The 25,451-nt window shown below is 39.9% G+C and overlaps 1 protein-coding gene across 2 annotated transcripts in view; it reads left to right on the top strand.

The window, feature by feature from the left end:
• LOC124612475 (band 3 anion transport protein) overlaps positions 1-25,451 on the top strand; it is an 860,143-nt gene that overhangs the window by 677,270 nt on the left and 157,422 nt on the right. For both annotated transcript variants that reach the window (XM_047140708.1, XM_047140709.1), the window contains 4 exons: positions 8,542-8,662; positions 8,896-9,062; positions 9,178-9,338; positions 19,314-19,491. In XM_047140708.1, the coding sequence (XP_046996664.1) occupies positions 8,542-8,662; positions 8,896-9,062; positions 9,178-9,338; positions 19,314-19,491 (627 nt within the window). The remainder of the gene's footprint in view (positions 1-8,541; positions 8,663-8,895; positions 9,063-9,177; positions 9,339-19,313; positions 19,492-25,451) is intronic.

Here is a 25,451-nt window from a genome sequence, read left to right as displayed (position 1 = left end):
GTGAGTCAGTGGAGGAAATGGTTGCTATCTTTTTTGTAGGAGGGTAGCGTATGGGAAATAGGCTGGAGGTGTTGGGCCAGGAGAAGATAAGTTCTCAGTGGGGGCATATAACTGGATACAATGGGGCATCCTGGATGGTTGGAGCTACGGACTTAGGAAGCATGTAGAAAACAGGAATGCCGGAAAGGGTAGGTGTGAGAAGAGAGATAGACACAAGGGAGAGGTTCTGGGATGGCCCTAAGGATTTGAGGAGGGACTGGAAGTCCTGTTCAATTCCTGGAATGGGGTCACTGTGGCAGGGTTTGTAGATGCATATATCTGTCAGCTGGTGGAGTTCCTTAACCAGATAATCCTTGCATTTCAAAACCGCAGTGGTGGTGATCGAGCCTTTGTCAGCAAGTAGGATTGTAAGGTTGGGATCAATTTTTAGAAGGTGGACTGCGGTAAGGTTATTTTCCACATTGTGGTATTTGGGGAATGGTAATGAGGCAAAGTTTGAGGTTAGGAAGTTTTATAATGTTAACTGGGTAATTAGTGGCCAGTGGGGGTTCTTTACTGTTGGATGAAGGAGTGAACTGATTCAGGCAGGATTCAGTATTGGTTTTAGGTTGAGTGTGATTGATAGGATTGGTGGTGAAAAAGTGTTTCCACTGTAGGGACTAGGAGAAGGAGAGAGAGATTTTAATGAGTCCAGCATGACTGAATGTGGGAATGGTGCAAAAGGTAAGGCCTTTGGAAATGACTAATACTTATGTGGGGTTAGTGGTTTTGAAGGAAAGGCTCATACTTTGATTTGGGTCTGCTAACCAATTCATCGGCCATTTGGAGAAATCCTTCCTAACCATCCAGAATCCCAAATGCCTCATCTGGTTTAGGCTTACTGATGATGGTCTTCGTGATCTGGATGATGAGCACATCCTACCCACATTCCTCCAGAACCTTGACACGTTCTCCGCCTTTCACTTTGCCTGGTCCTCCTCAGCCAAAAAAACCACCTTCCTTTATGTAGACCTCCACATCAAGGATGACTAATTCAGTACCTCTGTCCGTACTAAACCTATCAACCACCAGTACTACCTCCACTTCACCAGCTGCCAACCATTCCATTCCAAGAAGTCTCTTCCATGCAGCCTAGCCACCTGCGATCAACGCATCTGTAGTGACAAGCAGTGCCTCTCCAAATGTACCAAGTGTCTCACTGAGGCCTTCACAGACCACAGATGCCTATCTGACCTTGTACAGAAACAGATATCCTGTGTTTTTTTGCTCAAGTCACATAGCACCTCCCAAATGCCCAGCATCTGGACACAAAGAAGCACACCACTCGTGACTCAGTACCACCCAGGACTGGAGTAACTGAATCACATTATCCGAGAGGGTTTTGACTACTTCTCATTATGCCCTGAAATGAGAAATGCCCTACCCACTACCTTTCCCACACACCAACAGTGGTATTCCACTACCCATCAAACACACACACACTATGAATATCCATCCTTACTCCACTCCTCCTCCCAACCCCTTGACTCATGGCTCACATCCCTGCAATAGAACTAGATGCAAGATGCTTCCCACACATCATCTCACCACCATCTACTGCAGTCCAGCCACAGGCATCTCCCGTCCCATCCAAGGCAGGGTTGCCTGTGAAAGCAATCATGTGATCTACAAACTATACTTTAACCACTGAAGTGACACAGCTACTACTACTACTACGTGGGCTTTGTAAGTTACAAGTTTTCTGTCCACATGAATGTTCACCAACAAACTGCGACAAAAAGACAGCTGGACCATCCAGTTGCCGTACATACTGTACAACACAGTGTGCTTCACTTAAATAACTGCTTCACAGCCTGAGTCATCTGTATCCTGTCTACCTTTTTTGAACTGCACAGGTGGGAACTCTCCCTGCAATGCCATATTTACCCGATTATAAGATGAGATTTGTTTCCCAGATGCATCATTTGAAACGTAAGGGGTCATTTTATATTTGCAGATTATGCAATTGCTGGTTAAGTCAATGTGGTTTTATTGTTAAATAGATTAATATAGGAATCGTCTTTCACTTACAGATGATCTTTGGCTTTTGATGTTTCACATTTTTTTTTTTTTTTTTTTAGCTATCCCAAGTGGTACGGTAAAGCAATCAATGCATGTGTTCAAATAGGCCCAAGACAGTCAATGCATATCTCAAATAAGCTCAAAATTTCCTAGTACACCCAAGCACTTGATTCAGTATTGATCTTGCACCACCAATCACATGACATTTGACTCACCGCACTAGGACAAGGGATATGTGAGAAACTATATACTTTAAAATTGACAATTTTATGAAACTTCAGAGGAAATAAATAACATTAAATTCTATCAACTTACAAATTGTTGTTGTATTTGAATAGGTTTTTAATAAAAGTTCTCATACATATGTGTTCTGTTTACATACATTTATGCTACGTTTTAGGTAAAGATAACATTCAAAGGCAGAAATCTTCTTCTTCAAAAACCATTACTTGATTCTGTTCCCAAGTCAATATTTTATTTTTTTATGAGAAACTTAATGATTTGCCACTTTGGTTGCAAATGAGAAATTTGGTCACTGTTCATGTATTAGAACACTGCAGAAAAACTTTACTGGCTTTTAATCAGCTTTGGTGAAAACTAATGACATTCAGATGAAACGAGAAAGAAAATTAATCCAGAATTAAATGTCTAAAGAATGAAATAAATCACATTAAACTGATCGCAGTTGTTATTGCAAGAATAAATTACAACAGAAAGACCCATTTTGGATATAGTATTAATAGATGTAACTACATCACGGGCTCGAGAATTGGACTGAATCATGATTGCGACCTTTTATTTAGGTATTAGTTGCTGTTGTTACATATGACCTGCACCCTGTAAGATATTGCCATCCACGTTTCACTGGTGCTCAAGAATAGCACTATGGAACATTGGGTGGGGCACAATGAAACAAGCTTGGCTGTGAGTGAGCAGAAATTACATTGTGTTGTCAACCATGGGAATATATACTGCATACTTTGGCTTTTTATGAAAATATGCCATGTTTAAATTGCAGTTTGCCTGAATCCATTTGCATTTGGAATTGTATTAACCTTAAAATTGGACAAATATTCTACAATAGCATACATTTCTGCAAGGTATGTGAAAAACGTAGTCGGGACCAGTGGCGTATTTACGTGTTTCGTGCAGCAGTGTTGTTGTTGATCGTTGTGAGGTATAACGGGAACAGTTGGGGGTACGTTAGCTGCTGGTTCTACACAACCCATGAGCAGCAGTGGCCAGATATGTTTTGAAGCAAGAGACATTGTAACATTATCATATGAGTATAGAAGTGAAATTTGCTATATCTTCAGGAAAAGGGACAGCTGTGTTTTCAGATCCCATCGGAATCACAACCTCAGAATTTGCAACATATTCATATGAAACAGCCAAATATGTGTGACAATGAAAATATAAGTCTCATAGCTGTTCTGTCAGGATGATGATGATGATGATGATGATGAAAAAATGATACCACAGATGACAGTCTAAGTAAACAAAAAAGGCAATGAAGATGAAAATGAATGTAAACAGTTTATTTTTGTTTATTTTATTTCTCCTTGTTGTTGTTGTTGTGGTCTTCAGTCCTGAGACTGGTTTGATGCAGCTCTCCATGCTACTCTATCCTGTGCAAGCTTTTTCATCTCCCAGTACCTACTGCAACCTACATCCTTCTGAATCTGCTTAGTGTATTCATCTCTTGGTCTCCCTCTACGATTTTTACCCTCCACGCTGCCCTCTAATACTAAATTGGTGATCCCTTGATGCCTCAGAACATGTCCTACCAACCGATCCCTTCTTCTGGTCAAGTTGTGCCACAAACTTCTCTTCTCCCCAATCCTATTCAATACTTCCTCATTAGTTATGTGATCTACCCATCTAATCTTCAGCATTCTTCTGTAGCACCACATTTCGAAAGCTTCTATTCTCTTCTTGTCCAAACTATTTATCGTCCATGTTTCACTTCCATACATGGCTACACTCCATACGAATACTTTCAGAAATGACTTCCTGACACTTAAATCAATACTGGATGTTAACAAATTTCTCTTCTTCAGAAACGCTTTCCTTGCCATTGCCAGCCTACATTTTATATCCTCTCTACTTCGACCATCATCAGTTATTTTGCTCCCCAAATAGCAAAACTCCTTTACTACTTTAAGTGTCTCATTTCCTAATCTAATTCCCTCAGCATCACCCGACTTAATTAGACTACATTCCATTATCCTTGTTTTGCTTTTGTTGATGTTCATCTTATATCCTCCTTTCAAGACACTGTCCATTCCATTCAACTGCTCTTCCAAGTCCTTTGCTGTCTCTGACAGAATTACAATGTCATCGGCGAACCTCAAAGTTTTTATTTCTTCTCCATGAATTTTAATACCTACTCCGAATTTTTCTTTTGTTTCCTTTACTGCTTGCTCAATATACAGATTGAACAACATCGGGGAGAGGCTACAACCCTGTCTTACTCCCTTCCCAACCACTGCTTCCCTTTCATGTCCCTCGACTCTTATAACTGCCATCTGGTTTCTGTACAAATTGTAAATAGCCTTTCGCTCCCTGTATTTTACCCCTGCCACCTTTAGAATTTGAAAGAGAGTATTCCAGTCAACATTGTCAAAAGCTTTCTCTAAGTCTACAAATGCTAGAAACGTAGGTTTGCCTTTCCTTAATCTTTCTTCTAAGATAAGTCGTAAGGTCAGTATTGCCTCACGTGTTCCAGTGTTTCTACGGAATCCAAACTGATCTTCCCCGAGGTTGGCTTCTACTAGTTTTTCCATTCGTCTGTAAAGAATTCGTGTTAGTATTTTGCAGCTGTGACTTATTAAGCTGATAGTTCGGTAATTTTCACATCTGTCAACACCTGCTTTCTTTGGGATTGGAATTATTATATTCTTCTTGAAGTCTGAGGGTATTTCGCCTGTTTCATACATCTTGCTCACAAGATGGTAGAGTTTTGTCAGGACTGGCTCTCCCACGGCCGTCAGAAGTTCCAATGGAATATTGTCTACTCCGGGGGCCTTGTTTCGACTCAGGTCTTTCAGTGCTCTGTCAAACTCTTCACGCAGTATCGTATCTCCCATTTCATCTTCATCTACATCCTCTTCCATTTCCATAATATTGTCCTCAAGTACATCGCCCTTGTATAGACCCTCTATATACTCCTTCCACCTTTCTCCTTTCCTTATCAAAATGTAGACACTCAATAAATGGCATAAGTTTAGAATAGGTGTGTGTTAAATGTTTAGGCAGGGAAAGTTTGTAATTTTGATTAGTCAGAAAATGTTAATAAAATAATTTTTTATCGAGGAGCCTCCCGACTAAACCTAGCAGCCCACCAAAACGTTTTGACTGCACATAGCAGCCCTGTCCCATCCCCAGAATGGCCTTGCACGCTCCCATACACACCACTACGCCATCCCCCACCCCACCCTATTTCCCCCCTCCTCAGCACAAGCCGCCTCCTTACCTCCACCACAAGATAGCTACTCCCATCAGTCACAGTTACAACTCATTCTGGCCACAGGGACCAGAGACATTGGTCATGTGTATGTGAGTTGTGCTTGTGTGAATGTGTCTGTTTTCTACTTTAAAAGAAGGCCTTTTGACCAAAAACTAAAATGTGTAGCAGTCTTTTGATTGTGCCTGTCCGTGACTCGTGTCTCTTCTGTATAGTGTGTAGCTATCTGTCCTTTTTGTAACATTGTTGTTAATGTAAAAGAAATTAGATAATGACAGTTCTAAGAGGATATATCCCACTGTTGGTTATAGGTCTCCTATAGACTTATTTATAAATTACAGCGCAGAGCTATATGTACCCATGTTACTCATGTGTGATTTCTAATCACATATACATGCATTCTGGTATGTTAACTTGGTGGTATTTTCTTATCTCTTAGAATTCAGTAAAGAATTTTCTTGATCCCTCTACCAGAGTTCACAACATTACATATCCTGCCCCTCTTCATTTTATTTTTGTTACATTTATAATTGTATCCTCCAATAGAAACTGTTTCCCTGCTGTTCCTATTAATTCATAGTAGATGGTTTTTTGTTTCCCACTGAATATCTACCAGTTTTTGAAAAGTTTCTACATTTTGATAGTCCATGCCCCCAAAAGTGGTAACATGCATCGGGTGCAGATTTTCTGTTTCAGTCACATCATAAGTTAAGTTTATCAAAGGCATTACATACAATTTTTACTCTTCTGCTTATTTCTTTTCCTGTCAACTTAGTTATTGTTTTCATCTGGCCCAAATACAAAAACTCTTCAACTAATTTTAATTATATATACCAAATAAATTAATAAGAAATGGTACTGATCCCCCATGGTAGACAGGAGATCCCGGGTTCAAATCCCGGTTGGGCCACACATTTCCAACTGTCTCTGTTGATATTTGTCAACCCCTGCAAGCAGCTACAAAAGGTCAGGATTTCACTGTAATATCGAACCACTGCCTTTCTTGATGAGCACCTCCAAACCACTGTAAATTCAAAACATTACTCACATCCTTACCATCATTCACAGTTCCTGTCCTGTTACAGCCAGACCCCTCGTTGGTCATTGTGGATGTGACATCTGGTACATCAACATTCCTTGTGGCTATGGATCATTATCTTTCCAAATGCCCTCCTGATATCAAACACACCACCTCTTTCCTAATCGTCCTAGCCAACTGCACCCTGACGCACAATTATTTCACTTTCAAAGGCAAATCTGTAAACAAATCTGTGGTACTTCCATGGGTACTCACATGGCAACATCCTATGTCAACTTATTGATGGGCCTTCTGGAGGAATGCTTCCTATCTATTCAATATTTAAAAACCCTTCAGATTCATTGATAACATTTTCATAACATGGACTCATTGCAGGGAAAATATCTGCTCTTTCCTCCATAACCTCACCACCTACTCCCAAATCCATTTCATCTGGTCCTTCTCAACTCAATGAGCCACCTTCCTAGAAGTCAATCTTCACCTCTCAGATGGATCCATAAACACATGTGTTAATATCAAGTGCACCAACCACCAATGATATATCCATTTTGATGGCTGTCACCCATCCATGTCAAAAATTCTCTTCCATACAGCTTCACCAGCTGTGGACACCATATCTACAGTGGAAAGCAGAGTTGCTGAAATGTACCTATAACCTTACCAGAGTCTTTATTGACAGACAGTATCTTATTCAGCTCATCCATAAACAGATCTCCTGAGCCTCTCCTTCTCTGACACCAATAAACATGTTAACCAGCCACAGATCAGCTCTCCTCTGATCACCCAGTGTCATGCTGGCCTTGAAATGCTCAACCACAATCCTTCACTAGGTGTGTGACTGTCTCTTGCCATGCTCTGAAATGAGGGATATCCAACTCAAAACTCCTACCCACATCAATGAAAACAGTATTCCACCATCCACCCAATCTACAGAATATTATTTATTGTTCATCCCTACTCCAATGTCTCCTACACACCATAGGTCTTTCCTTGGTGATTGACCCAGATGGAAGACCTGACCCATACACTCACACACCACCTCCTAATGCAGTCCAGTCACAGACATTCTCCTGCTCCAAAACAGGCCTATGTGTGAAAGCAGATATGTTGTTTATATATGAATGGCCATTGCCAGCTGTGACAAACCACAGACTTTACCATCCAGTTGTTGAACATGTTTCGACAGCTGCTTCACTACGCAAACCTTTCACATACTCCCTTCCAGTACTAGTTTCTCTAAATTACCCAAGTGAGAATTGGTTCCCCAGCATATCTTGTGATCTTGCAATTCTCCTGGCCTAAACCTGTGCTAAGCCGTTTCACAATGAATGAATGAATGTTTCACAATGTCTCACCTGATCTGTTTCCCACCACTCTCCCTTTCTCTCTACCCTCTTCATTTACACCCTTTCTCCTTCCCTCCCCTCCTTTTCCCCTCTCCTCTCCCTTTCTCTACCCCGTATATGCTCTACTCTGTGAACTCCTTTTGTCTTGTTGTGCAACCACCTAGGCATCTGTCAAAAAATTGTTTCACATTATCCCACAACACCCTCATCTTGTGCATGCTCCCCTACACCCTCACCACCTTGTGCATCCATCTCTTCCCCAATCCCCACCTTCATCTAACCAGGCAACTGCTCTCAGTAATTGATAATCAACAGCCAGTTTTGCTGCAACTGTTGGTGTGTGCGTTTCATTTGTGTGTCTGTGTGTTTATGTGTGAATGTGTGTCCTTATGCTAGAGAAGCTTGATAGCTAGTGTGATTACTGTTTTCTGTTGCATGTGCTCATGTACTGCACATCAGTGAGCTATAGGTTAGTTGTGCCTTTCTTATATTTTACTTGTTATTCCATCCAGGAATATCCATTGCTTTTTTTAGTGTCGTGTGTTTGTCAGACTGCATACTAAAGTAATAAATTTGAGAAACTGATGCCACTTCCAAATAATGCTATTCACTTATGCAAAATTTCGTAGGAGAAATAGCTGAGAAACCAGAAGAAGGTTCCTTAGAAGATGCTGACCAGCAAACAAAAGAATTATTGCAGCCAGAGGAGCCTTCAAAGGAAGTGGATAAGAAACCAAAACGGCGACACAGGTGAAGTTTACTCGTTAGACCTATTATTTGTTTCCCATGAACTGTATTTTGTTCATTTTTTATTTTATTCCTTACAAATCTATATGAATGTTTTAAATTACACAATAAGAAGAATGATGTAACATACTTTGTATTATATAGTTCTAATTTTTCATTATGTAGCAATGCATTGTTGGAAACTTATGTGCCTAGTATTTCCTAATTCACCTTTTTGCACTCTTTCCCTATTTTAGTCGGCATCATTACCATCATCATCGGTCTCGAAAGCATAGCTTGCAAGAAGACCCACAATCTCGTTTACGATCTGGTGCAGAATTTAGTGGAGTAGAGGGAAGGAGAGTCAGTATACAACCAGAGGAAGCTATTAATTTGCAGGAGCAAGACATAGATGATTTAGCCAGTAAGTATTAATTGGTAATATTATACTCTGCCATGTAGTTTGTTTAAGGAAAGAGACAGAGATAGATTAATATTAAGTGCATTGCTCATTACAGAATGATTTATGCTATGTTTAGGTCATCGTTTTGACGATGCAAGAGGGTTGCGGCGGTACAAGCTTCAGAAGACTCCTTCATCAGGTCTTGTTCATATTGGCAGGAAAGATGGTTCAGAACAATTACAGAGTGTACTTCCTCTGCAAGCATACAAGAAAATGTTTGACCACAGCCCTCATGAGGTGATTGTTATCTCTAATTATGCTTGACATAGTTTAAAAGTTACCGTTTTTTGAAGCATTGTAGTTTCCTTCTCCATTTGAATGACGCAGCTGCTTATAGTCTTGAGGAATAGTGATCTACACAGTAACTGATTGAAGATAATTTTCCTGTTATGAGTTTCATTTACAATGTCATCAACATTAACATTAGTAGTGATGACATATTTTTCCCTACAAGAAACTTAAATTTTCTATTTGTAGGTTGGTGTATTGTATTAATGAGCCTAAATATGGTGCTCTTAGTACCTCTCAAAAATACACTAATGTACTTTCCTCTTTAGTAGCACACAATCATATCAAGAGAGCAACAGTCTCTCTGTCACAGTTAATATAAAAATAAAATTTAAAAAGCCTATGAGCTCTATGTTGAGAAAGTTGTTAATTAATTATGTGTGACAAGTTACAACTTTTTGCTGCAATCATCATGCTCTTAACAACACAGTATATAATTGACAAAGAATTAAAAAATAGCCATCCCAGTCTAGAAATTGCTTTCCTCCACAGTTGACATCAGTGTCTATATTAATCAATTACACTTAAACTACTGTCTCTGCAGCTTCAATTGCTGATGCTACACCTTGATGTGGGATTCTAGTTGGCACTGGAGAAAAGTGATGTAAATACACACTGAATGATCACTAAAATTGCGAAGCAGTCTCATTGCTTAAATTCCAAGGCTTATTGAGTGAGAGCATGAGATGGCTTTGGTCTTGATATGTCCATTGGATGGGGGTATTAAACTCACTGTCTTTGTTACTCAAGGGGGATAGCCTATGTACCAGCATCGAACTCCACAAAAAACCTTCTCCCTTATTTTTATCAATGATACAAACATAAGTTTACTAGCTAGACTAAACAGTTGCACTTAAAAAAAGAACATCTGTACAATTCGCAAAGGCATGGTGTAATTACTAGAAGACAACTGGAAATTCCATATGAGAAGTTAAACCTAGTGATTGTTGTTTTCCAGCCAATAATGTTGTATGGTGTTACTTAACATTATCATAGAAAACTTTGCCAAAAAAATGACATATTATACTTGAAGCTGACATGGAGTTGGTGAGCCAGTTCTATGCAGGACTGGGTGGCAGTGTAGGCTTGTGCCTAGGAAGTGGGCCATTGGCAGCTCATTAAAACAGTATGAACAAGTCAGTCACTTTATCCCAAACCATGAAGCTGCACTGAGATGCTGTCATACCCCTTGTACCATGTGGTGAGGTGGATGCAATGTTGGCTGGCATCCAGCTGGCAGGCACTGACGTATGTGCCTTGGAATGCTGACGAGTGGCTGGCTAGGAGCATGCAACCCAGATACACATGCCATACTTTTCATGCACTGTCAGCAGTGCAGGAGATGGCTGGATCACTTGCAGAGGATGCCAGCTTCCAGTCACGTCCCCATGAGTAGTGGCATGAGGTGCCATGGTGTCTGCATCCACATAGGATGGAGGCAGCTGTGCCATCCTGGTCACAACTCACTGCCCCGCAGGCAGGAGTCAAGCTGCTGCTGAGTAAGTCTGTAGTAGCCCACCAGTGAAGGGGCACCAAGTCCCAGAAGGCAGACTTGGCACCAGTATATGCTTTTGGGTGACTGCCATGGTGTACTGGTGCCCAGTATAGCCCCCTCATCATAGTCAATCTGCCAAGCTATGAATATCTCTGCTAAAAAGTCACAGCTACTTATACAGGATGTGTCTCATCTGCTGTGTCGAGGCACCACTTCTAGTCATTTTCCTAACAACATTCCTGCAGTCTGTCAATGAGGAAACTACTTGCCTCTTTCTGTAATACCCTTGACTTGCCACTGAACTGGTTGGTTCGCATTGCCAGGTCTGATCTGTGTCACAGAGTAAAAACAGCTCTGTTGCTGTAATTGTTATGCTGACATCTTGTGCCCACTGGCTGCATGTAGCTTCTGCAGTGCTGCACACAAAATTGCCAGAAAATAGTGGCAGCAGTACACTACAACCCTCCTCTCTGGGTTTCTACCCTGGACTGTTCTGCAACAGAACTCAACCTGCATGGACAACACTGTATAATATTTACTCAAATTATGTTCTGAAAGAGCTGGGCAGTTTGAGTCACAATGTTCAGTGGCTGCAAATTCACCCTACAGCGGGTAGCTCACTACTTCCTTACTTATCACTGCAAGATTTGATCTGTGTTACTATAATTAACAGCCCATTAGTTCTCATGTGAATGTACAATGCAATGTACAGCAACTAACCTCCCACTAGCCGTGTCATTGTGACAATTCTTTGTGTACGACTGAATGTCTCATCTCACTTTCAAGGCCCTCATGACCTGCTCAACTGCCATATACTTCTTAAATGCTAGGAAATACATTTCTTACTACCACACACATCACATTATTGTACATACAACATTTATCTTTTACTTCTCAATTTCCACTTACAACTAAAATAATGTCCAAAACTCCCTTAATAAATTATTCTTAAGAAACCTTCTTTAATATCACATGATCTGGCTCCATTAAACTCATGTAGTTGGCATTTTTCTTGTCTGTCTGGTGGTTTTTTTTTTTTTTTTTTTTTTTTTTTTTTTTTTAACCCATTGTTTGGGAACTTCATTCAGAACTTAATATATGTGACAACAGTTCCCCTTATGCTTTCCTGGAAAACATATTCCCAACCTATCCTCACACACGAATCGCATTTTGTTCGGCCACTCACAATACGACAACAATATTCTCCCCCAAATGCTCAGCTTTCTGATACTCCTGCTGTTCCAAAGCAACTTCCTGGTTCCTAGCAACACTTTATCATACAAATTAAGCCATATAGAGTTTGTTTGCAGTTTAACCAGCTTACCCCTTAAGATGGGCGAACATTCTGACAGCAGTCAACTGATGACATTTCCTCTGGCTGGAATAAGTTCCACCATGCATAGCCGAAGATTAATTTTGTCATAATGTTAGGACATAAAGTTTATTCTCAGGTTCACCTTATATCCTTCACTTAACTTTATGCCTGTTGCAAAGCTCAAACTGCAGCTGCGCTATATCTACATCTACATCTACATGACTACTCTACAATTCACATTTAAGTGCCTGGCAGAGGGTTCATCGAACCACAATCATACCATCTCTCTACCATTCTAATCCCGAACAGCGCGCAGGAAAAACGAACACCTAAACCTTTTCTGTTCGAGTTCTGATTTCTCTTATATACAGATCACTGTGTCAATCAGCAGCTGGCTCTGCAAGGCTGCGACCTAATACTCGTACTACTGTTACATTGCAAACTTCTAGCATATATGCAACAGATTTTGCATTGTTGACATGATCGCTGATGTTATAAACAAGCTGCATCTCACTTTTCCTACACTCATCCTGCTTCTGAGGAAATATGTGCACCAGTACAGCTTCTTCCATGACATCTGCAACACACTTATCAATATCAACAGCTTCTTGTGCATTTCCTGTAGTATCTACAATAACATCATCATTGTCAGTTCCACTTGCATGACCCAAATGTCAGCGGCATGTGTACTCCCTATGTATTTGGAACAGGCTCAGTGGTCTGAACAACACCCAAAATTGCCCATGTTACAACACACAGACTTACTCACTTTCGTATAGCCCACTCTCACTCTTGTCTAGCACTGCAGCTACTTCAGACTCCACAGTTCCATGTGATATCACAGCTGATACTTCTACATTATTCTCCTTAATGTCCACACTGTTACTGCTCTGCACATTGAACCAACTCCGCACAACATCATCATCATCCTCTTCACTAAATGTTTTCATTTTCCCAATAATTAGATCGTCCTCCCAGTTGTCAAATTTCATCCTACTATTCACAGGATTGACAGCCTTAACTAAATTAATGGTAGTTGGATGTTTGACAGGAACAGATAAACTAGTCACGAGGATGTTCCTCTCCCTTTCATTTTTCTTCTCCTCCCTTCTGTCTGCTTCCTCTCTATCCTCTCCAAAATCTCCCTGTTCTCACACTCTGAGGTCTGTTTTTAATCCACCAGTCATCAGGTCCTCTCTGCACCTCCTCTGCATACTCTGGAGAAAAGCTGCTTCCTTTTTTGTAACCCAAAACGCTTCCAGTCTCATATACAACTTTGAATTGTACACTTGCATCTCTTTTATTTTGGCTGCTACAGTTTTTAAAACCTCCTATGGTAGCCCCTTGCAGTATTGGAAAGCCTGCTCCCTGTGGTACTAACCATGACATGATTACTCCCTATCAATCATCAACACACAGATGACAAATACACTTATGCATACCATTATCCCAACACTTCTCACTATTTTACATACTGACATACTAGCCATATTCCTTGCTCGGCACCATTACCATTCCAAGTGGCACAGACCAATGAAAATTTTGTACAATTCTCAAGCTCTGGCTTCATAAAAGCCATGCTTAATAAATACAGCAACACAGCAAAGCAAAATCAGATTATAAAAAGCATACTTAACTGTAACACTATCATAAGATTTCTTACTGTAACTTAATTACTCTGCCTGAGAGCTGCTCATACCTATTACTTTATGCATTGAAAACAGTGAATTCTTCTTGATAGCACTCAGCTTCCCCTCCTGAATTGCTCCGCCTCCTGAATCGCTACATGTGTGTAAGATTTGGTATACTCATAGACAATGAGCAATACCTCTTGCTCATGACAACACTTATTACAAAACTACCATTCTTATTTGTATACTTGCAGAACACTGTCTGTGGTAACCCATCACATACTAAAATTGTGAGTATATTGTAACCTCTGGCAAAAACGGATTGCCAAACACCCATCAGCACTTTATGATACGTGCAGTCAAACAAAAACATAAAGAAAGAGACTGTACTCACCCCAACATGTATTGATGAAACTGCAACCCTGCAGTAGTCAGATCATCTTTTTCATCCATGTCAGTTGTAGGTAGTGTCGATCCCTCTTCTGTCACCAACTGAAGTTGATGACCAGGTATGAAGGATTCCACTACTGACACCAACTGAAGTGGACACTTTCATTATACCAATTAGTACCATACAAATTCCTAGATCAATATAATTTCTTTGGTTTTAGAGCTGCAAACTAATGTCTGGGAAATCTAAGTCTTCTCTATACATCTTAACAAATGTTGATTTTTGTGTTGTAAATAAATGCTATTAATCCTGTATTATTATTTTTTGGTAATTTAATCTCTAATTGTTTTCCATTTGTTAACTCTACAAGTTTCACAACATCCATTATGCAACACGTTACTGGCTTCAGTGAAGACTGGTGATTTGTCTTATCATGCAAAAATATAAAAAAAATGCTTTGCATTCTCTGTGTTGTAATTTAACGTGTGGTCAGACAAACAGTACACTCTAGTTAAAAGAAAGCTATTTATTTTCATCCATTGGAGAATTAAATAAATGGGGACAGAGTCACAAATTCTGGAGGAAATGAAAGAAATCGATAAGATATTTTGTGGAATGACAATTCCGTACCACTAATAAAAGCATGTTTTATAAGATTAGAGACAAGGGAAGGCATAAAAATAATTGTAGACCTGTTAGCCCCTCTTCACAACACACAAAATATTGACTGAAATATGATGAACAGCACAGAAAAAAAAGAAAAAAAACCAATGGATTTAGGTAAAGCAAAGGAAGAAACAGGCTTGAGAACTGGATGTAGTACACTGGACCATTTGCAAGGTTTGAATGAAATTTTAGAACATAAAAAGTAATATAAGCTACTATTTTACCTGAGATTCATAGATTTTGAGATAACTTTTGACCCAATTTCAACAAAATATGCATTAACAGTCCTTGAGAAACAAGTCACTGATACACTGTAAGTTACTATACTGAAGAGTATCACATTAAAATGGATGGTAAAAACTTAAAGGGTGGTTTTTATTGAATTCCAAGAGATAATAAGAGACTAAGAAGGTATACTGGAAGATGACGTTAGAAAACAGGCTGAGACAACATGGATACATATACTTTACGAGGTGCTATCCAAAATTTTCAGAACTGGTGCTTCCACCTGTTGAAAATCTTACCTTTGGACTAATGTTCATCATCACCCTCGAAGTAGTTTCCATCCACATGTACATGCCGGTCCCAGCGCTTCTGCCACTGGTCAAACATTTTCTGGAAGTCCTGTCCTTTAAGCGATGCTTATTGAATCCTCTCTAGTGTGTTGAACTGATGGCCTTTCAACTTGAGTTTCAGTTTTGGGAATAGCGCGAAGTTGCAAGGTGCCAAATCTGGCAAGTATGGTGGGTGGGGTACAACAGCCATGTTGTTTTTTGTCGAAAAGGTCCTGGTGAGCAAGGACATGTGACAGGGTGTGATGTCATGATGCAGGAGCCAGTTCCCTTGACACCAAGGTTCGGGCCATTGTCACTGCTCATTTTCACAGAGCCGTCACAAAACGTCACAGCAGTACGCAGAATTCACTGTTTGGTTGGGTGGGACAAATTCTTTGTGCACAATTCCCTTGGTATCAAAGAAAACGATGATCATGCTCTTCACTTTGCTCTTCACCTGTCTCCCTTTTTTGGGTCTTGGAGAGCCTGGGCTCTTCCACTGGGAAATTTGTTGCTTTGTCTCTGGGTCATAACCATAAATCCAGCTCTCGTTGCCAATGATAACCTCTGACAAGGAGGTTGGATCATCAGATGTGGTTTGACGAAGGTCCGTGCACACTTCAACATGCTGTGCCTTCTGATCAGCAGTCAAGATCCTTGGCACAAATTTTGCAGCGACACGATGCATGCCCAATTCACCAGTCAGCATTCGTTGACATGTTCCGTAACCAATACCCACTTCATCCACAAGATCTTGAATGGTTCGACGTCAATTTGTGAACAGTGTCTGGCGTTGTGCGGCTAATGGGCCTTCCAGTGTGAGCATTATCTTCGACCTCTGTACAGCTGGCCCTGAACTGAGCATGCCACTCAAGCACATGTGTACGGCTCATGCTCTGTCCCCCAAACACTTGTTGAATCATTGCAAGGGTCTCCGTAGCACTTTTCCCGAGATTTGCACAGAATTTGATACACCCGGGCTGTTCTGTTTGCGGATCCGTCGTAAAATCACCACACACCAAACACAGAGTATTACAGAAATCACTGTGGACATGCAACATGTCCTCCCAGCTGAATGCCACTCCACACACTGACTTCTCAGATGTGCAGCTCTCACCACCTAGCAGTGCAAAGATCTACTACTCCTACTTTCCAGATGGCAGCACCAGTCCTGAAAATTTTGGATTCCAACTCGTATGTCGTTAGTGGAAGGTTAGAAGAGGCTTGTATTCAGCTGTCACTAGCAAATGGCCAATGATATGACATAGATGATATGATAATGATGGTCATCAAGATCTTAAACCTCCTTCTAGTGTGGATTGGTAGCAATGCTGGAGCTCATACTCATCTGGCTAAGTGTATCACAGTAGATTATACAGTTAGTGTCATGACGAATCCATATTATGGTTAAGTGCTTATTTGATATATCCTCACATTTATGTTTCCTGTGCTCATTGGCATTGTTCTGAGGAATGAACACTTGTGTTAGAACCAGAGATAGTAGGGTTGCTGTTGTTGTTATTGTTGTTGGCTGTGTTTAGTGAATAAATCCTAGTTTTATTCATCTAGGGTCTTGGATTCAACTACTTAACAACTGCTGCAGCCAGATTTGTAACTACTTTGCAGACATTTTAACAGATAGAATGAGTGATTAGTAATGTTCTTCCAGTTGTTGCGCCAAGTTGCTGTTTTCATTTTATACACAATATTTTGATGACCGAGCCAGCCATGTTCCTCAGTTTTGCTGTTATATATACTCACTGCCTGTACTCCAACTAGAATGTACAAGTGACAGCAAAACTTACAGCTTCTCAAGACGGTGGCTGTATCTCTCATTGAAATATTGTGCATAAAATGAAAACAGAAACTCAACAGAGCTCCTGGAAGCATACTATTAATCAGTGGTGCTGTGAAAACCTGAGACTGGGAGATGTTTTCACAAAAATGGAAGTAATTTTAGTATGTCTATAGAAGTACAATAAGATCATTAATGTTCACACTATATTTCAGTTAATCAGCAGACTGCAAGAGTTGTAACTTCAGACATTTATTAGACAATGCAATTATCTATGAAGGAATCTTGCCAATTTATTTTTCAAATGTTACCTAATTTTGCCAAGATGTCACCCTGGTGCATGAAGCTTTGTTTGCAAAGAAACTGAAAAATGTATATTTGACAAAACATAAAAAATAATGAAGCCCTTGTCTACAAATTTAAAGTTTTATGACTGAGGTCACTCATATAACACAGTTGTCTAGAAGTAACAATGTGATTGCACATAAAATAGAAAAATCACAGTATCAGTGAGAAATTAAGCTATGGTAGATATGTCTCATTGCTGGGACATTTGGAATTCTGATTTAATATTGCTTAAGTGTGTGAAAGGGGGCAGTGACCATACACAAACAGAATTAGTGCAGGCTAATTTGAGTCATAAAACAGTGCCACAGAAATGATCAAACATCTGAACTGACAGACATTGAAGAAAGGTGTCTACAATCTCTCAACATGCTTCTTGGAAGGTTTCAATAAAATGTTTTCATGATGCAGTTTAAAAAACTTTCTTCAATCTTCTCAGTAAAGTAAAGTTCTTTTGGCATTATGAAGATAAGATCACACAAACAACAGCTCAGGCAGCAACATTAAGACGTGCTTTCATCCCACACTTTATCAGTGACTGGCAAGCCATTCAATCTTAATATATGATTATAAAAAAGTACCTTCTACACACAAACCTTTGACTTGTGGCGGGTAGATGCAAGTAACAAATGTGGGACAATAGCTGTCTTGATGTATGATGAAGTGCAAGTGGAAGTCCCAAACAAACAATTGATGTACTTTACACTGTTAACATGTAACCATCATTTAATGTGAACATTGAAGTTATGTGTTAAAGCTCATGCATGAGGGAATTACAATCATTTTGAAAATCATTTATTTCCTTTCAGAATTGTTGTGACTGTGCTGGAGAATAAATAACTTTCCAACCAATAATTTCAACAATAATGGCTGTCTCCAGTATGACTGAAATGCCTTTCTTTACTAAAAGGAGTTATAATCAATCTTAATATATGATTATAAAAAAGTACCTTCTACACGCAAACCTTTGACTTGTGGCGGGTAGATGCAAGTAACAAATGTGGGACAATAGCTGTCTTGATGTATGATGAAGTGCAAGTGGAAGTCCCAAACAAACAATTGATGTACTTTACACTGTTAACATGTAACCATCATTTAATGTGAACATTGAAGTTATGTGTTAAAGCTCATGCATGAGGGAATTACAATCATTTTGAAAATCATTTATTTCCTTTCAGAATTGTTGTGACTGTGCTGGAGAATAAATAACTTTCCAACCAATAATTTCAACAATAATGGCTGTCTCCAGTATGACTGAAATGCCTTTCTTTACTAAAAGGAGTTATAATCCTTTAAGAGACCAAAAAAATAGTGCAATTGTTTTTTTATAGTCTGCTTAATATATGTATAGCATTTAAATAGTGTCTTTAATGGGTAGTATAATACCAATGAGAATAGACCACTACACAAACTAAAAGAGATGCTGACCAATGGACATGTGTGTAGAAAACACACACACACACACACACACACACACACACGCACACACACACACACTCACTCACTCACTCACACATCTGCATGTCTGATGGTAAACAGCTCTTCTTTTTGATGGGTAATGTCCTGCTCTCATATATATATATTTCATTTTATCCAGGATATTTATGGATAGTTAAAACATATTTAATGTAAGCCTGAATATGGAAGCTTTTGGTTATAAATTGTCACTGTGACTGCAACACCAAATTAATAAAACATTTTGTTGGTCAAGTTCTCTATTTGATACTTCTAGGTTTTTGTTCAACTGGATGAATTGTATGGAGAAGGAGAAGACAGGGAATGGAAAGAAACTGCCCGCTGGATCAAATATGAAGAAGATGTAGAAGAAGGGGCGGATCGTTGGGGTAGACCTCATGTTGCTTCATTAAGTTTTCATTCTCTTCTGAATCTCAGGAGATGCCTGGAAACAGGTGAGAGGACTGTGCCTGACTTAATTTGTGAATTATTCATGATTTCAAAGAAAAACAATATGTTACAATCAGTTCTCCTGTTAAGGTAATTTTCATTTACGTAATAGCAAGTGATATTAAATAATTTTTTATTGTTTCTGTATACTTTAGGATAAAAGGAGACCACTCACTGAAAAGCAGAAGTGTTTAGTCATCAATAGGCACACAAAAAAGAAGGAAAACATGTTAGCATTTGGACTCCTCCTTTGTCAAGATACAGTGCATAAACACACCCACACACTCACTAACTTGCATACATCTGCATATGCCCCTACATGTTACCAGTGTTCTGTAAAAACTTTCCTATGACATTTTTAATGTTTGTCTGATGGGAGAGGAACAGTGAGTACCAAGGTAATCATTTCGTGAAACTCATATCCTTCCCTGTTTCACATGTGGTTGATGCAGGTATAAAGCCTATTGTTGTATGAGGCTCCTTGTGAGAAGTTCCTGAGCATACAGATGAATAAAAAACTCAGAGAGCACCAGCTTGTGGATAAGTTAACCAGAAAGCTCACTTCTGTCTGTTTTGTGCTCAAAAATCTCCGTCACTGTGTTGACATGCAGACTAGATTCCTCGTATACTGTGCCCACTTTCACTCAGTTCTGTCCTGTGGTGTAATCTTCTGGAGCATTGTAGCTAAAGTGAAACAAGTGTTTATTCTACAGAAGTGTACAATAAGTATATTATATAAAACTGATAACCAAACATCATGCTGAAGCTTCTTGATGGACCAAGGATTCTTACATTTATGTGCCAGAACATGTACTCACTAATGGTATTTTTGGTTAATAACAAGAGTGAATTTAAGATGAATTCAGCAATTCACAACTACAGCACCAGAAGGAGAAATAATTACTTCCCTATGTAGGATTAAGAATGAAGTTTTTATTCTGGTGCAAAACTCTATAACTGGTTGCTACAGAAGGCAGAAAACTGAACATCATCAAATATTTAAAAATATCTACATCTATACTGTGCAAACCACTGTGAAGTGCATGGAAGAGGGTATGTCCCATTGTATCAGTTGTTAAGGTTTCTTCCTGTTCAATTTACATACTGAACATGGAAAGAATGATTGTTTAAATTCCTCTTTGTGTGCAATAGTTAATCTGATATTGTCCTCATGATCCCTATGGGATCAATATGTAAGGGGTTGTAAAATATTCTAGAGCCATCATTTACGGCTGGTGCATGAAACTTAGCAAGCAGCCTTGCTCTGGTTAGTTTATGTCTGTCTTCAAGAATCTGCCAGCTCAGTTTCTTCAGCATCTGTGTCACACTCTCCCACAGGGCAAACGAACATGTAATAATAATAATGGCGTGTGACGAGGGCCTCCCGTCGGGTAGACCGCTCGCCTGGTGAAAGTCTTTTGATTTGGCGCCACTTTGGTGACTTGCGCATTGAAGGGGATGAAATGATGATTAGGACAACACAACACCCAGTCCCTGAGCTGAGAAAATCTTCGACCCAGCCGGGAATCGAACCAGGGCCCTTAGGATTGACAGTGTGTTGCGCTGACCATTTTTTTTTTTTTTTTTTTTAGGGCCTTCCATCTCCCCTTCTAGCCCTTCCATTCGCTCTCCTTCATGCGCCTTCTTCGGCGCGCTTCAATGCCACACTTTTTTTTTTAATGGGTTATGAAACTGAATTGCATCTTGAAGACAATGGTAGAAAATTGTAATCCAAATATATTACCGTGAAAATAAGTCTCTCTATATTACTGTTGACTGCATTAATGGAATGCAAAATATTCTTTCATTAGAATTTAAACAAAAATGAGAGAGAAGCAAAAGTAAAAATTAAGACAGGAAATTAAACTTCTTCAGTGATACACGTCTTATGCATTAGAATAGTTTTTCCCTACTATTCTTGTGCTGTGGCATGATTCCTGTTACTTTTTGGGAAAACATGCTTTTTTGGGGTTCTGTTGAGGCCTTCACGGCTACTGTATCCGCCCCGGGGTACATGAAGACCCCACCATACTGCACCCTCAACAGCAATCCCCTACTTTGGCAGTCTGTCTTGTTTCGTTGATTTCATATTATTTAGGTACTAACCGATACCTTGTTTCTGAAACAAAATTTGCATCATATTCCCGAACTTCTTTTTATGGTCTTTGTTCCGGTATATTTTGAAGTATTCGTCTTTCATATATTCTCAATATTCTTGTAGATTGTCATTGCCTTTGTTGTTGACAACATCATTGACAAAATTTCCGAATAGCCACAAGATGACATTGTTTTTTTTTTTTTTTTTTTTTTTTTGTGGTGGGAAGGAAACTTCTTCTGGGAAGAGTATATCGTGTTCTGTGATTTCTCTTCCATCGGTCCATTTGAGAATAGCGACTTGCAATACAATGTCATTCCAAATATTCTTGTATCCATTACAGATGAAGCGATGCTTTAAGGAGTCCAAATTGTGACATTTTTGGCACACATTGGTTGCATGTAGTCCTATTGAATACAGTTTTTCATTGGTGCTAATTATGTTGTTGACAACTCTGTACCATGACACTTGCACTTCCGTAGTCAGTGTTTTGTTATTTACATTAGTCCATATTTTTCCCAGTTTTTGTTGGGATACTTCAGCTCCATTTTATTTTGGTTTTCACATGATTGTAACTTCTCTACTATACATTTACTTGTCCTCTTATTTTTGTCTGTTAAAATGCATGCCAAGTAGCTTAATTCTACATAAAAATCCTTAATATGCTTTAGGTTGTAATTTATGTTGTGAACATCTACTGGCAGCTGCATGCTTCCTGGTTTAAGAAGGTCAAATAGAGCAGCAGTTATGCTGTTTGGCTGCGTCTCTATAAGTTTTAGTGTTCTTTTAATGAAGAGGGCAGTGTTTTTCCTCTGAAGGTCTGTCAGCCCTAGGCCTCCGTTTTTGGGTCTCAATGTAGTCGTTCCTACTGCTAGTCTAAAAATATTGCCTTTTCATACGTATCGACAGATCGCTATGTCTGGAGGTGTTGGTAAAATCTGAGTGACATATGCAGCTTTCAAAAGAACTGCACAGTTTATTAGTTTAATTCTTTGCTTGATATTTCAGTCTCTCGTTTCATGCAGTATTAAGCTGCCTCTGATTTTCCCTAACACCTGTTTCCAATTAGCAGCCGTTGTTCTTAATGGGCAACTGTAAAAAGTTATGCCCAAAGCAATGTGACGGTCCACCCTGTTTGCCCATGGTAGCTGCACATTGTCAAGACCCTGTAAATTTAAAAAGGAACTTTTCATTTCATTTATTCTCGCACCAGTTACCCTGCTATAAAGCAATAACTTGTCTGTTAGCTGGGCACAGTCATCATCGCTCCTTACTAGAACTCCCTCATCGCCAGCATATGCATTTGTAACTGTCTTCAGCCCAGCTATTGTTATGCCTTCTAAGGTTGTGTTCAAAAGCCGTAAAAGGGGTTCCAGAGAAACCACATAAAACAACATGGACAGGGGACTTCCCTGAGGAACTCCACTAGATATCAATACTCATTAGTATATTGTCCATTGATCGAGATTTTCGTTCGTATGCCTGTGACGATGTTCATTAAAACCACTATGGTGCCATCATTGAAACCTATGTGTTTCAAGGTTCTGAACAGATATCCATAGTTGACTCTGCCAAACGCTTTAGCAAAATCAATGAAGGTAATGCCTCCATTCGCTGACGATAATGAGAAAACAGAAATAATGTCTCGATATTCACATACAGTCTTAAAAATGGTACGTTGAGGGAGACACGTCTGGTGGCATCCAATGACTTTTTCTAAAATCGGTCCCATTCGTTCTTTAATTACACATGCAACTACCTTGTAATCTGAGTTCATTAGACTGCTCAGCCTCATTTTAGTAATATATTTCGTGTCCATACTCCTTCCCTTTGGAGGTAGTACCGTTACACTTTCCTTGAAAGCAGCAGGAATTTCCTCTCCCCTCAAGACGTCATTAACTACTTCTGTGAATTGGGAACCTATTAGGTGCCAAAAGGTCCTATAAAACTCCACAGGCAGGCCGTCTGGGCCAGGAGACTTCCGTCAAGGTGAAGACTTGAGTATATCAAAAACCTCGTCATTCGTAATTTTTAATGTTAAACCTCTGTTCTACTCCTCTGTAACAACTGCCTCTATTCCGAAGTTCTGTAAAAACTCTTGTACCGAGTTGTCGTCAGTAGCATTTCCAGAATATAATTGCTGAAAAAATCTGTGTGCTTCATTTAAGATATCCCTTTGTTCTGTCAGGACTCTGTTATCTTCCGTTCTGAGGCTGGCAATAAAATTTCTTCTTCTGTTTTTTGTGTTTTGTATCAAGTGGTAGATGGAGGTGTTTTCTGCCTCTCGATCCCTTCTTTAGCAAGGGTGGCTGTTCCACATGCGTTTTCTGGAGCCACATTCAACACCTCTTTGTACCCTGAAACATACAATTCTTTGACATTAACTTCCTGCAGGAAGGCTATATCTGTATCTGACTGATACAGAAAGTCCTTCAGTGCAGCTACCTTTGCTTGACTCTGAATTATGTTTATCTTTAGGGCGGTCACGTTATATGTATGTTCCACTGTGAGACGCTACAAGACAGTAAATAGAGGACACGTTATTGGAGCCGCGTACAATAACTTCTGTTTGGATGTATGTAGTGTTATTTTATTTTACTTTTATTCCATTGACGGTTTTCCTTCTTTTTTCTTTTTTTCTTTCTTCTTACAGTTCAGTGTGACAATTTTTAATAAGAAAATTATTCCTCAAAAGCCCCTTCCGCCCCCATTGCATTGGTCTGATCCTCCTTTTCGTCCTCCCAGTTAAATCATGACGTGGTGATGTATCTCTGTCCTTGTCCAAGTCGGGTTTCATTGTGCATATCTGATGTCGTATTGTCATGCAAGGGTTCAAATGTTCTGTGTGGCGTTTCAGCCCATTCTTGTCTCTAGTTCCGATCTGAACACTCGACGACCACTTCCTTTTGTGTATCTTCATCCTTCTTTTCGGTCTCCTGTACCTTCCTCAGCCCCTCTCTTAAAGAAGGGGCCAAGCTCTCTGCAGCTTGATGTGCTCTTTGTCTCGTTTTATTTTTTGATGATTTTGGTGAAATCATCAGTGACACCTTTGGTGAGCGTCCTGGCGACTCCATGGAAGGTCGAGGAGAAGTCACCTGTCCCGCCTTCGTAGCGGAAGATTTTTGAGCTCCATTAATTTCGGTGCCGGCAATTGCTGCTGTTTCTACGACACGTGAGATGGGTGGCGTCATTGGTTCGTCTTCTTGCGCCCCCCCTCCCCCCCCCCCCCCCCTTTTCCTTTGACATTTCCTAAACCTGTCTGTGGTGGCCTGTCATCTGTGTGGTTGTCAGTTATTTGTTGCATCACTTCCTCTTTATGTCCATCCGCTATAGTTCCCTCTGGAATGTTGGCCCTTTCATGTCTAACTACCGTTTCGTACTCTACCACGTCTACATCAGGTATTATCGATGAAGCTTGTCGCTTGTTGGAAGAGTTGTCCGATTCAGAAGGCAAGCGTGGTGCGCCCTCAGTGATGTCATTACTGGCCAGATTCTGATTTTCATTGTTAGTCAACTCCGCGATGCTTCCCATTTCCGTGTATGCATCGGAAGGTCCCACCTGCTCGGCCATATTCTGTTGATAGGGGGCCCGGCTAGCTGCCGTGGCAGCATACGTCACTTGCATGCTAACAACTTGTCCCGGGACAGCCGCCTCGTTAGTTGGTAACTGAGGAACATGCCTTCTACTGTACTCACTTCTGACGTGCCCTGTGGTGTTACATAACGCACAAGTCCGTGGCTGCCCATCATAAATTATGAGAGCGCGATGGCCACAGATATTCAAGTAAGAAGGGATATGTCGTAAGAGCTCAATCTTAATCTGTCTAACTCCATTCAAATCCGGAAACATATATTGCTCCGACCATTTTT

This window comes from Schistocerca americana, chromosome 4, assembly GCF_021461395.2.
Source record: "Schistocerca americana isolate TAMUIC-IGC-003095 chromosome 4, iqSchAmer2.1, whole genome shotgun sequence".
In the NCBI taxonomy this organism is placed as follows: Eukaryota; Metazoa; Arthropoda; class Insecta; order Orthoptera; family Acrididae; genus Schistocerca; species Schistocerca americana.
This window is presented reverse-complemented; position numbering and strand designations above follow the sequence as displayed.